The 14,221-nt window shown below is 39.4% G+C and overlaps 1 protein-coding gene across 1 annotated transcript in view; it reads right to left on the bottom strand.

Annotated features, from left to right (window-relative positions):
• Nucleotides 1-14,221, bottom strand: part of Iqcm (IQ motif containing M) — a 442,098-nt gene that overhangs the window by 72,656 nt on the left and 355,221 nt on the right. Inside the window, exon 13 of the mRNA XM_021170291.1 lies at nt 3,659-3,820. Coding sequence (XP_021025950.1) covers nt 3,659-3,820 — 162 coding nt within the window. The remainder of the gene's footprint in view (nt 1-3,658; nt 3,821-14,221) is intronic.

Raw genomic sequence — 14,221 nt, 5'->3', positions numbered from 1 at the left:
ACAAATCAAGTTTGAGTGATATTAGATGGAAGATTACAAAGACAAAATAAATAGGATCCATAGTATTGATTAATTTACAGAACTATATTCCTTCAAACTAAATGCTTCTCATCTTTGTAAAATTATTTCTTCCCCTCTTTTTCCTCTAGAATATCACTGAATTGACCACATTAATATGTGTTTCTAGATACCAGTCTGAAATTATGGCTCACACAGAGTGCTCTGCTGGGGAAAGAGAGAGAGAGAGAGAGATAGAGGTCTATTACTGAGCCACAACAGTCATACTCACACTTAACTTAGTATACAACATTTAATATGCAAGCTTTAACACTTGCAAGGATAGACATCTCTTAAATATATTCCCAAAATAAAAGATTAATATTTTCATTCTTTAAATATATCTTCATATTTTCTTTTATAATTTTACTGAGGTGTAGACATTAACCAATAATTGCTTGTATTTAGAATGTTCAATGTGATGGATTTTTTAGTTTACCCATGAAAAATTACACAATCAAAACCTTAAGTATTCCCACCACCCTTACCTGATTCATCCATTATCTTTATTTCCCACTGCTAACCTGCTCTCCTAAGAAGTCTCCAGAGACTTCCCAACCTGGGGATCCATTCCATATAGAGCCACTGAACCCTGATGCTATTGTGGATACAGTGAAGTGCTTGCTGACAGGAACCTGATATGGCTGTCTCTGAGAGGCTCTGCCAGAGCCTGACAAATACAGAGTTGGATGCTCTCAGCCAACCATTGGACTGGGTGTGGGGGTTCCCGACGGAGGAGTTGGAGAAGGGACTGAAGGAGCTGAGGGGCTTTGCAGCCCCATAGGAGGAACAACAATATGAACCAACCAGTAGCCCCAGAGTCCCCAGGGACTAAACCACCAACCAAAGAGTGCACGTGGAAGAACCCATGGCTCCAGCCGCATATGTAACAGAGGATGGCCTTGTCAGACATCAATGGGAAGAGAAGCCCTTGGTCCTGTGAAGGCTTGATGCCCCAGTGTAGGGGAATGCCAAGAAGGGAAGGCTGGGATGGGTGAGTGAGTGGGAGAGTGCCCCCATAGGGGCAGAAGGAGGGGAGCTTGATTAGGGGGTTTCTGATGGGGAGACCTGGAAAGGGGAAAACATTTGAAATGTAATTAAGAAAATATCCAATTAATAAAAAAAGACAAAGAAGTCTAAGTCTCCTTCATCCCCTAATTCAAATTTAGTACCACCAGATTGATGCAATATCTAGTCCCCTTTATCTGGCTTTTTCACTCAGCAGAATTATGTCATTTATCTATATTGTCATGTATCGCACTAGAGTTAAGGGTTTTGTTTTCTTTTATATTTTTAAATATTCTACATCTATATATCACAACATATTTCTTCTATCTACCTGTAGTTGGTCATTTGAGCCTCTCCTGTTAGGTAAATAGCAGTGTCTGTTTTTGCTGAAGAGGGCAGTGTGGGGTTAACATTTTTAGAGAATGGCAAGTTTTTTGTGAAGTCTGTTTGGTAATTCAATTCTGCCTGAGGAGAATGCTGGATTTCAAGTGATTGCAATCCCTGCTAACACTTGGGATTCTGACTTCTACTCTTAGCGATTTAGGATTGGGAATTAACTCCCCATTTCAGACTGCTGTAAAAGTCCCTAAAGACCAAGAACTGAAGTATGCCTTTAACAGAACTGTGGGATATTCAAAAACCCCTCTATAGACTCTATTTTTTTCTATATGCTATATATGTCTATAGCACAATTTTCTAGGTTTAGTGTATAATTTTTTGGAATTTGACTCATTTGTAGTTGTATGACTCCTATACACATGCTTAACAAATGCAGAACTGGCCCATGCCTCTGAGAAGCCCCTTGTGCAGCTTCTTCTCACTTGAATTCAGTCACAAATATTCAGCTCCACAAGTCACAGCCCTGCTTTTTGTTGCATTGTTTTTCCATTTCCAAACTGTCACTTTAATGGCGCCATACAACACCTTGCCCCTGTATCTGGCTTCCTTGTTTATCAGGGTGTTCTGGATATTCCTCCACATCATTCCACTTAGCAACAGTTTATTCCTAATTATTTCTGAGTATCATTATATACCACATGCAATGCTGTTTGTCCATTCACCAATTGAAGTCCATTTATGTTGTTTCCAGATTTTACAAATTATGAATGATGCTGGTATATACATCCATACATAGAAGGTTTTATATTATCTTATTTCACATATCTATATAAAAACAATTAAAGAAAAAGGCATTAATTTGAAAGAGATAAAGGGGGCTACATAGGAGGGTTTGAAGAGAGGAAAAGGAAGGTAAAATGATGTAATTATAATGTCTAAACACAAAGAAACTACTGCTTAATTTCACTTTATTTTTAAGGTACATGTAAAAATTTATTTCCTTTATCTTCAGCACTCACCTAGAGAAGTTGCCTGAATTTAGTGGCAGAACATAGGTAATAACATTATAGTAAAGTTTGAAAATATTTCCAAGGTAATTAAACCTTCTTGAATTTTCACCAACAGTGTATATTCCATACCTTTACCACACATCACTCTGGTAGGTTTAATATCAAAGGGTTTTTTTTTCCTTCCCAATAGATAAGTAGTATTGGTTCACTACAGTTCTAATGTTGAATCCTTTGTAACTAGTGGTACCAAACATACTTCATTCATGTTTGCCAGCTACACACTTTATTTATTTGACTTGGACCAAATGCAAAGTTAATTCACAAAACGTTTTTTTCAGTAAATATTGTTGGAAAATTTAGAGATAAAATGCAATTTAAAAGTTTAATTTATAGTTTGAACTTACAAAAATTTAATCAAAGCTAACATATACTAATATATAAACCCTTAAGCTGAAATTTTTATAAAGAACACCTTTATAACCATAAGTCCAGACAGTATTTCCTAAAAATGACAGAAAAAATATAAGTCATAAAGAAATGCAATGGTCCAAATAAAATATTTTCAAACGATGCTATTTAAGAGATGAAACATGAATTTAAGCATGTACGCAATGCAGGCTTTTGTCCAAAAATATCTACAGAGCTTACAGCTTGACAGTATTCCAAACAATGCAAAAATGGCCAGGATACTGGAACAGACATCACCACAGAAAAATTAAAATTGCAAATGAAAAAGGCTCCAAATATGATGAGTTACTTTGAAAATGTGAATTAGAAGTATAAAGGGATACTAGTAAATAAATGTTTGTTGGACTTGCTAAACATGGAAACACTGATCACAGTAATTGGTAAAATAGCCATGGAAAAACAGTAATTTTCATCTCTACCGGTAGGATGCATGCAATGGTAAGATCGTCACTGGAACTCTATGACCAAGAGAAACGTATGTCTATGTCTATGAATAGCACTGTATGTGGATGTATATAGAGGATTTATATGATTCATCCAAAGTCAAAACAGCTAAAATGTTCACCATCCAGAGACAGTTTAGCACAGTGGGATTCTACAACACTAGTGAGAGCACAAAAGCACAAAATAACCCTGTGTAGACACAAAGCCTAGGAACTAAAAGGGATGTGGCACAGTGTACATGTATAACCCTCCATCATCTAGGTGGTGGTGAGAGCAATAAAGAAGGAGATAGCATTTCTTCCTTTTCATCAGAAATAAAGCAAGTGTCTTACCTATGTACTTATAGCCTTCTTCCCCATCCACCAAGGGTCTCAGCCACGTGGACTTTAGTCTTGTGCTAACGTTCACTCTGGCACCTTGAGGAGGATAGAGTGTAAATAATAGTTCAATAGCATTGGACTTTTTGATTACTTCAGAATATTTTCCTTGACCATCTGTAAGAGAGAGAGAGAGAGAGAGAGAGAGAATATTGGATTTTTTAATTTTTATACATTTCATATGTCTTACATATTTATTGTGAAAGATAAAAACTAAAAACTATTTAACAATTTTAGTGTTGAGCATTATAATCAAAACATGGATTGACCTGCATCTGAATTACTTTAACAAAAAACATTCCTCATATAGTCCTGACAAAAATTTAAAGAGATTTGTCAATATTGTGCTCATATTAGAGCAGTGATTGCCAAAGTTACACAAAAATTAAAATACACAATATACAGCATTTCACTATACATTCTATAACATAAATGAAGATTTTAATTGCCATTATGCAGTAAAATCAGATTATTCTGGTAAAACATTGAATCAATATAAAGTTTTAAAAACTGGTAAGAAAGAAAGAATTAGTATCCCTAGCCTAACCTTTTAACAGAAAAAATACAGAAAAAAAACAGATTATATATATATGTGTGTGTGTGTATCTATATCTATATAGAGAGAGATATACCAAGATTCTTTTCCTTCAAACACTTGAAGTAGACAATGAATTGTCTCAAAGATCTTTAAGGTAGTGTCACGTAAGATTTTTATAGCTGATCTCTACTGGAGGTCCTATTTCCATATACATGAAAAAACAAGCTCTCAGAAATTACTGAATGTGTGCACATCTCAATTGGTACAAATATCATATGTATGGCAAAGGAGCCCTTGTCAAGTAAACTTGCATTCTAAAGTACATCAAGAAATGGAAATCAAAATATTATGTGCATTGCACAGAAAAAGTCTCTATTTATGGCCTTGGGTGTTTCTTCCCATTTGTAATTTCAGGTTTTGGTTAATAAGTCAGAGTTCTAAAACTCAATGACTTCTAAGAAACTAAAACAGTATAGAGCTTTAATTGGGAAGGGTGATGAAGGATAATATAAAAGAGGAAAGGGAAGAAGAAGGGACTTTTGAAAAAGATGATTGAAAAAATAGGAAATCTTTATTTTATATTTTTCTAAAAATAGCATGTAATACATATAAGAATATGAGTGTATGTATAGCTAAAAATGAAATTACAGCACCTGGGGTGAAAATACTTGCCTCCAAAAGCCATAGATTATGTTAAAAAAAATCCCAGTACCAGGCTAAAAAATCCTCACACCAAGCTGTTGGTCAGAGAACTCCAAGAAACTCATCAATCAGTTGCCTCTCAGAACTCGAATGGAAGGTCCTGTTACTAAAGATACCATGCAGTTTGGATATAGAATTGAGAGAGTTTGAGCTATGACTGACCTTGAAGCTTTTTCCCCAAGAACTAGCTTTCATAATACCAAAAGATGTCCTTTAAGCTGTTAGGGGAAGAATCAGTAGTTCTACTCATGTCTGATGCTTATGAACTACAAGAGTCATCAGATGTCCCTAAAGGTTCAATGGTGGTACTTATATATTGGTAGTCAGCAACAGCTCTCTAATGGGCTCAAGACAAATCTACCGAGAGTGAAAGTATGCTTGGCACTGTAACCCTAGAAAACTACACAGAGCTAGCCACGTAATGGACCTGAGAGGATGACCTACTATGACCAATTTTCTAAACCAATATAATTCCTGCCTACATGCTAAATACTTATCTGTACACCCACAGATAAAATGTCCCTCATCACACAGGGACAGTATCCTAATTAACAAAATCAGAAATGGAAAGGGAGACATAACAACACAACACGAGGACATTCAAAACATCATCAGATCATACTACAAATGTCTATACTAAAAAAAAAAAAAAATGGAAAACCTGGATGAAATGGCCAAATTTCTAGATAGATAACAGGCACCAAATTTAAATCAGGATCAGATTAATGACATAAACAGCCCTATATCCCCTAAAGAAATAGAAGTATTCATTAATAGTCACCCAACCAAAAAGCCCAGGACCAGATGGGTTTAGTGCAGAGTTCTATCAGACCTTCAAAGAAGATCTAATCCCAGTTCTTCACAAACTATTCCACAAAATAGAAACAGATGGTACTCTACCCGATTCATTCTATGAAGCCACGATTACTCTGATACCTAAACCACATAAAGACCCAACAAAGAAAGAGAACTTCAGACCAATTTCCCTTATGAATATCAACACAAAAGGCCAGGGCCAAGAAGTAGGAGTAGGTGGGTAGGGGAGCAGGGCAGGAGGAGGGTATAGGGAACTTTCAGAATAGCATTTGAAATGTAAATGAAGAAAATATCTAATAAAAATTTGAAAAAAAAAGAAAAGTAAAAGAAACCATTTCTGTTATTACAGGAACAGAAAAACAAAACAAAACAAAACAAAACAAAAAAAAAAAAACAAAGAAAAAAAAAAACAGGATAAGCTGTGTCTGTGAGCAGAGAGGCCTGTCCCAAAGCAGGGGAAAAAATACTCAACAAAATTCCCGCTAAAAGACTCTGAGAAAACATCAAAATGATATCCATCATGATCAAGTAGGCTTCATCCCAGGAATGCAGGGATGGTTTAGTATATGGAAATTCATCTATGTAATCCACTATATAAACAAACTCAAAGACAGAAACCATATGATCATCTCATTAGATGCTGAGAAAGCATTTGACAAAATCCAACACCCATTCATGATAAAAGTCTTGGAAAGATCAGGAATTCAAGACCCATACTTAAACATATTAAAAGCAATATACAGCAAACCAGTAGCCAACATCAAACTAAATGGAAAGAAACTTGAAGCAATCCCACTAAAATCAGGGACTAAACAAGGCTGCCCACTTTCTCCCTACCTATTCAATATAGTACTTGAAGTCCTAGCCAGAACATTTAGACAACAAATAGGAGATCAAAAGGATACAAATTGGAAAGGATGAAGTCGAATTATCACTATTTTCAAATGATATGATAGTATATATAAGTGACCCTAAAAATTCCACCAGAGAACTCCTAAACCTGATAAACAGCTTCAGTAAAGTAGCTAGATATAAAATTAACTCAAACAAATCAGTGGTCTTTCTTTACACAGTGGATAAATGAGCTGAGGAAGAAATTAGGGAAACAACACCCTTCACAATAGTCACAAATACTATAAAATACCTTGGTGTGACTCTGCTAAGGAAGTGAAAGATCTATATGATAAGAACTTCAAGTCTCTGAAGAAAGAAATCAAAGAAGATCTCAGAAGATGGAAAGATCTCCCATGCCCATGAATTGGCAGGATTAATATAGGCAAAATGACTATCCTGCTGAAAGCAATCTACAAATTCAATGCAATCCCCATCAAAATTCCAACAATTCTTCACTGAGTTAGAAAGGGCAATTTGCAACTTCATCTGGAGTAACAAAAAACCTAGGATAGCAAAAACTATTCTCAACAATAAAAGAACCTCTGGTGAAATCACCATGCCTGACCTCAAGCTGTACTACAGAGAAATTGTAATAAAAACTGCATGGTACTGGTACAGTGAGAGACTGGTAGATCAATGGAATTGAATTGAAGAACCAGAAATGAACCCACACACCTATGGTCACTTGATCTTTGACAAGGGACCTAAAACCATCCAGTGAAAAAAAAGACAGCATTTTCAACAAATGAGGTACAACTGGTGGTTATCATGTAGAAGAATGCGAAGTTACCATTCTTATCTCCTTGTCCTAAGGTCAAGTCTAAGTGTGTCAAGGAACTCCACATAAAACCATAGATACTGAAATTTATAGAGGAGAAAGTGGGGAAAAGCCTTGAAGATATGGGCACAGGGGAAAAATTCCTAAACAGAACAGCAATGGCTTGTGCTGTAAGATCAAGAATTGACAAATGGGACCTCATAACATTGCAAAGCTTCTGTAAGGCAAAAGACACTGTCAATAAAACAAAAAGGCCACCAACAGGATTGGGAAAGGATCTTTACCAATCCTAAATCAGATAGGGGACTAATATCCAATATATATATAAAGAACTCAAGAAGATAGACTCCAGAAAATCAAATAACTCTATTTTAAAATGGGGTACAGAGTTAAACAAAGAATTCTCAACTGAGGAATACCAAATGACTGAGAAGCACCTGAAAAAATGTTCAACATCCTTAATCATCAGGGAAATTCAAGTCAAAACAACCTTGAGATTCCACCTCACACCAGTCAGAATGGCTAAGATCAAAAATTCAGGTGACAGCAGATGCTGGCAAGGATGCAGAGAAAGAGGAACACACCTCCATTTTTGGTGGGATTGCAAGGTGCTACAACCACTCTGGAAATCAGTCTGGCAGTCCCTCAAAAAACTGGACATAGTACTAGTGGAAGATCCAGCAATACCTCTCCTTGGCATATACCCAGAAGATGTTCCAACTTGTAATAATGATACATGCTCCACTATGTTCATAGCAGCCTTATTTATAATAGACAGAAGTTGGAAAGAATCCAGATTCCCCTCAACAGAGGAATGGATACAGAAAATGCGGTACATTTACACAATGGAGTATAACTCAGCTATTAAAAACAATGAATGTATGAAATTCTTAGGCAAATGGATGAATCTGGAAGATAGCATCATGAGTGAGGTATCCCAATCACAAAAGAACACACATGATATGCACTCATCGATAAGCAGATATTAGCCCAAAAAGTTAGACTACCGAAGATACAATTTGCAAAACACATGAAACTCAAGAAGAAGGAAGACCATAATGAGGATGCTTCATTCTGTCTTATAATGGGGAACAAAATACCAATGGAAGGAGTTACAGAGAGACAGAAGAAAGAACCATCCAGAGTCTGCCCCACCTAGGGATCCATCCCATATACAACCACCAAAGCCAGACACTATTGCATATGCCAGCAAGATTTTGCTGACAGGACCCTGGTATAGCTATCTCTTGTAAGGCTATGCCAGTGCCTGGCAAATACAGAAGTGAATGCTCACAGTCATCTATTGGATGGGACACAGGGCCCATAATGAAAGATCTAGAGAAAGTTCCCAAGGAGCTAAAGGGGTCTGAATCCCTATAGGAGGATCAACAATATGAACTAAATATTACCCCCCAGAACTGTGTCTCTAGTTGCATATGCAGCAGAGGATGGTCTAGTCAGCCATCAGTGAGAGGAGAGGCCCTTGGTCTTGCGAAGATCATATGCTCCAGTACAGGGGAATGCCAAGGCCAGGAAGCACAAGTGGGTGGGTTGGGGAGCAGGGCAGGTGGGAGGGTATAGGGGCCTTTGGGGATAGCATTTGAAATGTAAATGAAGAAAATATCTAATAGGAAAAAAAAAGTCCCTCATCAAAGAAGCGTCTTTTTGCACAGGTGACCATCACAGAAAGCTCCAGTTAATGAAAAAGTTGATGACAACTGACTATGAAGTGCCTGGCCCTGATAGATAAATCTACAACACAACTCATATACCAAGGCTCAGGGAATAAGATGGCAGAAAGACTCCAAGAACCAGAGGAGCAGAAAGTGTGCTATGAGATTGTGCCTTCTTCCTATCCAGGTGCACCCATAAAATCTTATCAGGTTGGCTCTCTGAAGGAGACCAGAATAAGTTCTATAGCAGTTGATATCCCAATATAGACAGGAAAAGTTTCACAAGTCTCTACTAATTGATGAAGAGCTATAGGTCATAGAAATATAATCAGTGTTTGGCAGTGTGGAGGTGATGAGCCCCCTGAATAGTTATACAATACTGGATGGATGGTCAGCCCTGTTGTGTTTTATAAAAAGGATTCAGGGTATGCTTTGTAGAGAGCATTATGATGAGGTGGGAGGGGTGCCTCAGTTGGCCCATGCTGAGGCATCCCAAGCCCTCAGGAAGAGAACAGAGTCAAAGAGAAAAAAGGGACAGAGAGAGAATAAGAGAGTAAGAAGGGGCCAAACAACCTCTTTTATAGGAAGTTAAGCCTATCTGGCTATTGCCAGGTAACTATTGGGCAGAGCATAGAATAAATGCTAACAAGCCCCAGAATCATAAGCAGGTAGGCAACAAGTTGTATTGATTTGTTGATTCACTCATACATATATGTAACAATGGTTAAAGAAGAGGAGGCTTTGAAGATGGGGCAGGATAAATCAGACATAGGAGGGTTAGGAAAGAGCAGGGGGAAATGATATAATTCGATTTTTTTAATGTTGAAAATAGTGAATATTTATTCAGGCAAAGCATTAAGTTGTTATTAAATAAAAAATATTGAAGGAAAGCTTCATGGAATGCCTTCTTACACTTGATTCTTTCCTTTCCTCTTTTTTTTTTAAAGATTTATTTATTTTTATTATATATAAGTATACTCTAGCTGTCTTCAGACACTCCAGAAGAAGAGGGAGTCAGATCTCATTACGGATGGTTGTGAGCCACCATGTGGTTGCTGGGATTTGAACTTCGGACCTTCGGTAGAGCAGTCGGGTGCTCTTACCCACTGAGCCATCTCACCAGCCCCCTTTCCTTTCCTCTTATTTTTCTTTTATTATTAAAAATTTCTTTGGGGGAGGCAAATAAACCCATGGTAGTTCCACGTTATTAAGAATATAGATTTGTTGCTAGGCAGAGAGTGAGGTGTCAGTCTACCACCTCAGAGCTCCATCAACAGCCTTCATTGCAAGGCTACATACAGCCTTCACAGGGCATGAATTTTAGCATTTACCTCAGAGGTCAATAGAGGAATCTAAGGAATGCAGAGCTCTGGTTCTGGGATGTCTCTCAACAGGTGCATGAGTACAAAGACATCAGACAAGCAGGACAGTTTCCTTAGTTTTCTCCTCTAACACCCCATGACCTGAGGATTCACACTATGATCTATCCCTGCAGACAGGCTGTTCTGGAAGTGGCTTCCCATGAGATCCACAGGCATGGCACCTCAGGAGTGTCCTCCATTCCCTGAGCTGGTGCTCAATGATCTCCAAGGACATGTCGGTTTAGGGTGAGGCATGTTCTCTATTGTTTGTTCCTTGCTTGGTATCCTGTCTCTCTCATTATATCTGCTCTACTCAACTCTTTAGCATTATTAGTCCCTACTAGATGATACCTACTCTATGGTTAATCAAATTCCTGGTAATTTTTGTCTCCTGACTAAACCTTAACTCAAATAGTCTTTAAAATTAAACGGTTTATCCCCAAGTGATGACATTATCCTCCTAAAAATACTGGATTAAATTATGTGACATTTATAGCATCATATCTGTCTGTTAAGTACTAAATTCATAGATTTCATTTCATGTTTTTCCAATAATAATGAAAACTGAGTTAGCATTTAAATGTCACTATATTTTTATAATAATATACGTGTATTTGTGTGTATAAAATTATGCATGGGAATGAGCAAGTGAGTGTGTGTGTGTGTGTGTGTGTGTGTGTGTGTGTGTGTTTGTGTGTACAGGCTAGAAGTCAATCTTAGGAGTTGTTCATTGAAAGTTGTCAACCTGTTTTGTGTGACAATGACTCTTACTGATCTGAAGATCATTAAGTAGTCCAGTGCCCAGAGGCCCCAGAGATCTAATTGTCTCCATCTCCATAGTATTGGGTTATCAGTGTGCACCATGAGATTTAGAATGTTGTTTCATCTTCTACTGTGAGCATGGAGAGGTCAGCTCAGGAACTTTAGAAAATTCCACTGGACCCCTCCCCTCCTGGAAGTGAAAGGTCATAAAGAGCATAGGCACCCTCTTCTCTGGAAGGAAGGGGCTAATCACATTCCTAAGACCACAGGGACTTTGACATTTTTATGGACATTGGATAGACTGAAAGACAAGTTAGTTACTGTCTGCATCTCCATATTACCCACTCATAGGAGCCTTCAAATTGCAGGTGATCAAAGCAGTAGAGGAGAGAGTCTTTAGGCCAGGAGCATTTGGGCAACCAGACTAAGGGCCCTATATAGTTACCTAGAAGATTCTAGTGGAGGACCCTCCTCCATCCTCATAGATAAACAGTCTTGCTTTCCCAAGACCCACTTCACAGGTTCTGGTCACCAGGAAGAAGGAAACATGGGACGAGAGATCAGGACCTGAGAAACTTTTGATCCTCCAAGATCTTTCAACAGCAGACCTTTTACTCCAAGACCCTCCACCTCCAAATCTCCCTTGCCCCCATGGCCCCACCAACACCAGTACCAGTTCTCAGATCCTCAGCCCATATGAGACCTGAGCCATTGCAGCCCCCTTTACTGGAGGGAAGAGCAGGAGGAGACCTGAGAGCCACGTCCCCTGATACCACGGTGGCTCTCCCACGAAGGGAACATGCCCTCTAAAAAAGGGCAATCAGGCTATACTATATTGGCCCTTCTCTTTGGACAACTTGTACAACTGGAAGGTCCAACCCTCAACCCCTTTTTTCCAAGGGGCAGGCTAATCTCTTTGAGACTGTTTTATCTATAATGCAGGAAGCCAGAAAGAATACCCCCTCAGACACAGGGGCACCATCGATTGACCAGACTGTTGTGGACAGCAAGCTTTCCCTGACTAGACCGGACTGGGACTTTAATATGGCAAAAGGTAAGGGGCACCTAACGATCCACCACCAGACTCCACTGCCAGGTCTCAAGGGGGGCACATAAAGACCCACAAATTTGACCAAGGTACATGAGGTTAGACAGGGATCACCTGATGCTTTTCTAGAGTGACTCATGGAGACATTCTGTCAGTATACACCCTATGACCCCAGCAGCAAGGAGCACAAAGCTAGTGTGACTATGGCTTTTATAGACCAGGCTAGTAGAGATATCAGGAAAAAGCTTCAGAGGCTTGAGAGACTGCAGGAAAAGTTGTTGAGGGATTTAGTGCAGGTTGCTGAGAAAGTCTACCATAATGGGGAGACAGAGGAGAAGAAGGAGCAGAGAAAGAAAAAGAAAGAAAAGCAACAGGGAAGGAATCTACAGAGAGTCTGAGCTACAGTAATTAGGGAAAGCAGAGAAGAGAGATTGAAACCAAAGAAAAACACAAAACCCCTTGAAAAGGACCAGTGTGTATACTGCAAGGAGAGAGGCCACTGGGCTCAAGAAGGCCCTAACAAATGGAAGCTAGGAGCAGGAAGTCCCAGAGCTTGGGAAAAACGCCCCCAAAAGGCAAAGGTCTTAGCCTAGGTGAAGACAGTGATTAGGGGAGACAGGGTTCAGACCTGCTCCTCAAACCCAGGGTAACTCTGAGAATGGAGGGGAAACCCACTCAGTTCTTGGTGGACCCAGGGGCTCAGGGCTCAACACTTAGGCCTCCAAGCCGATAGCCCCATTTCCAAGAAAAGATCTTGGGTCCAAGAAGCCAGTGGCACCAAAATATATTCATGGGCTACCCGAAGAACAGTGGACCTAGGGATGGGCCAGGTATCCCATTCATTTGGGGTGGCCCCAGACTGTCCCTACACTCTGTTGTGGTGAGATATACTCTCCAAAATGGGGACTCAGATATATTTGCTGCTGGCTCAAAAGGAGAGACCTCTCAGAGTGACCTCTGCCAAAAGCCAAGGTGACCTGGTTTACAGACAGGAGCAGTTTTCTCCATGAAGGTCAGAGATGAGCAGGTGCTGCTGTGGTAGACAGCACAAATGTCATCTGGGCATATCCTCTACCCCCCAACCTCTACACCCCTGGCATGTTGACCCAGAAAGTGGACCTAATTACCCTCACCAAGGCCTTGGAACTTGAAACCAGCAAGAAAATCAACATCCACAGGGATAGCAGGTATGCCTTTGCCACAGCCCATGTCCACAGGACTTTATGCCAAGAGAGAAGACTGCTCACATCAGAGGAAACAACTAGGACATCCTGGACCTCTTGGGTGCCCTAATGAAGCTGGCAACTTCACTGCCCAGGAGTATTATTCACTGCCCAGGACATCAGAAGAGAAGAGACTCAGTGGCCTGGGACAATAACCAGACAAATCAAGTGTCTCAAGAAGTGGCTCTGAAGGAGCCTATCCCAGTTATGGGCCTGCAAGAAACACCTGCTGGGAAGTGGGCTGGACTAAGAGATGGCTTCACTTAAAATAGAGAGAGAGAGATGCCTCAGGTTCTGGGCCAGAGAGATAGTAGAACAGGTGTAGGATCTGCCAGCAAGTGAATGCTTATGCAGCCAAGAGTAAACAGGGCAAAAGAGCTAGGGGAGAACAGCCTGGAGTTAGTTGGTAGGTGGATTTTTACAGAAGTTAAGCCAGGAAAATATGGTTACAAATACCTTCTAGTGTTTGCAGATACTTTCTCTGGATAGGTTGAGGCTTTCCCCACCAAGCAGGAAACAGCTATTGTGATAGCTAAGAAGATATTAGAAGAAATTTTCCAGAGGTTCAGAGTGCCCAAGGTAATTGGATTGGACAATAGTCCTGATTTTGTTTCTTTTTTCTTTTTTTTTTTTTAATATTTTTATTACATATTTTCCTCAATTACATTTCCAATACTATCCCAAGAGTCCCCCATAGCGCCCCCCACTTCCCTACCCACCCAT

Source organism: Mus caroli, chromosome 8 (genome assembly GCF_900094665.2).
Source record: "Mus caroli chromosome 8, CAROLI_EIJ_v1.1, whole genome shotgun sequence".
NCBI classification, from domain to species: domain Eukaryota; kingdom Metazoa; phylum Chordata; class Mammalia; order Rodentia; family Muridae; genus Mus; species Mus caroli.
The sequence above is the reverse complement of the archived record's forward strand: the minus strand, read 5'-3'. Positions and strand labels throughout refer to the sequence as shown.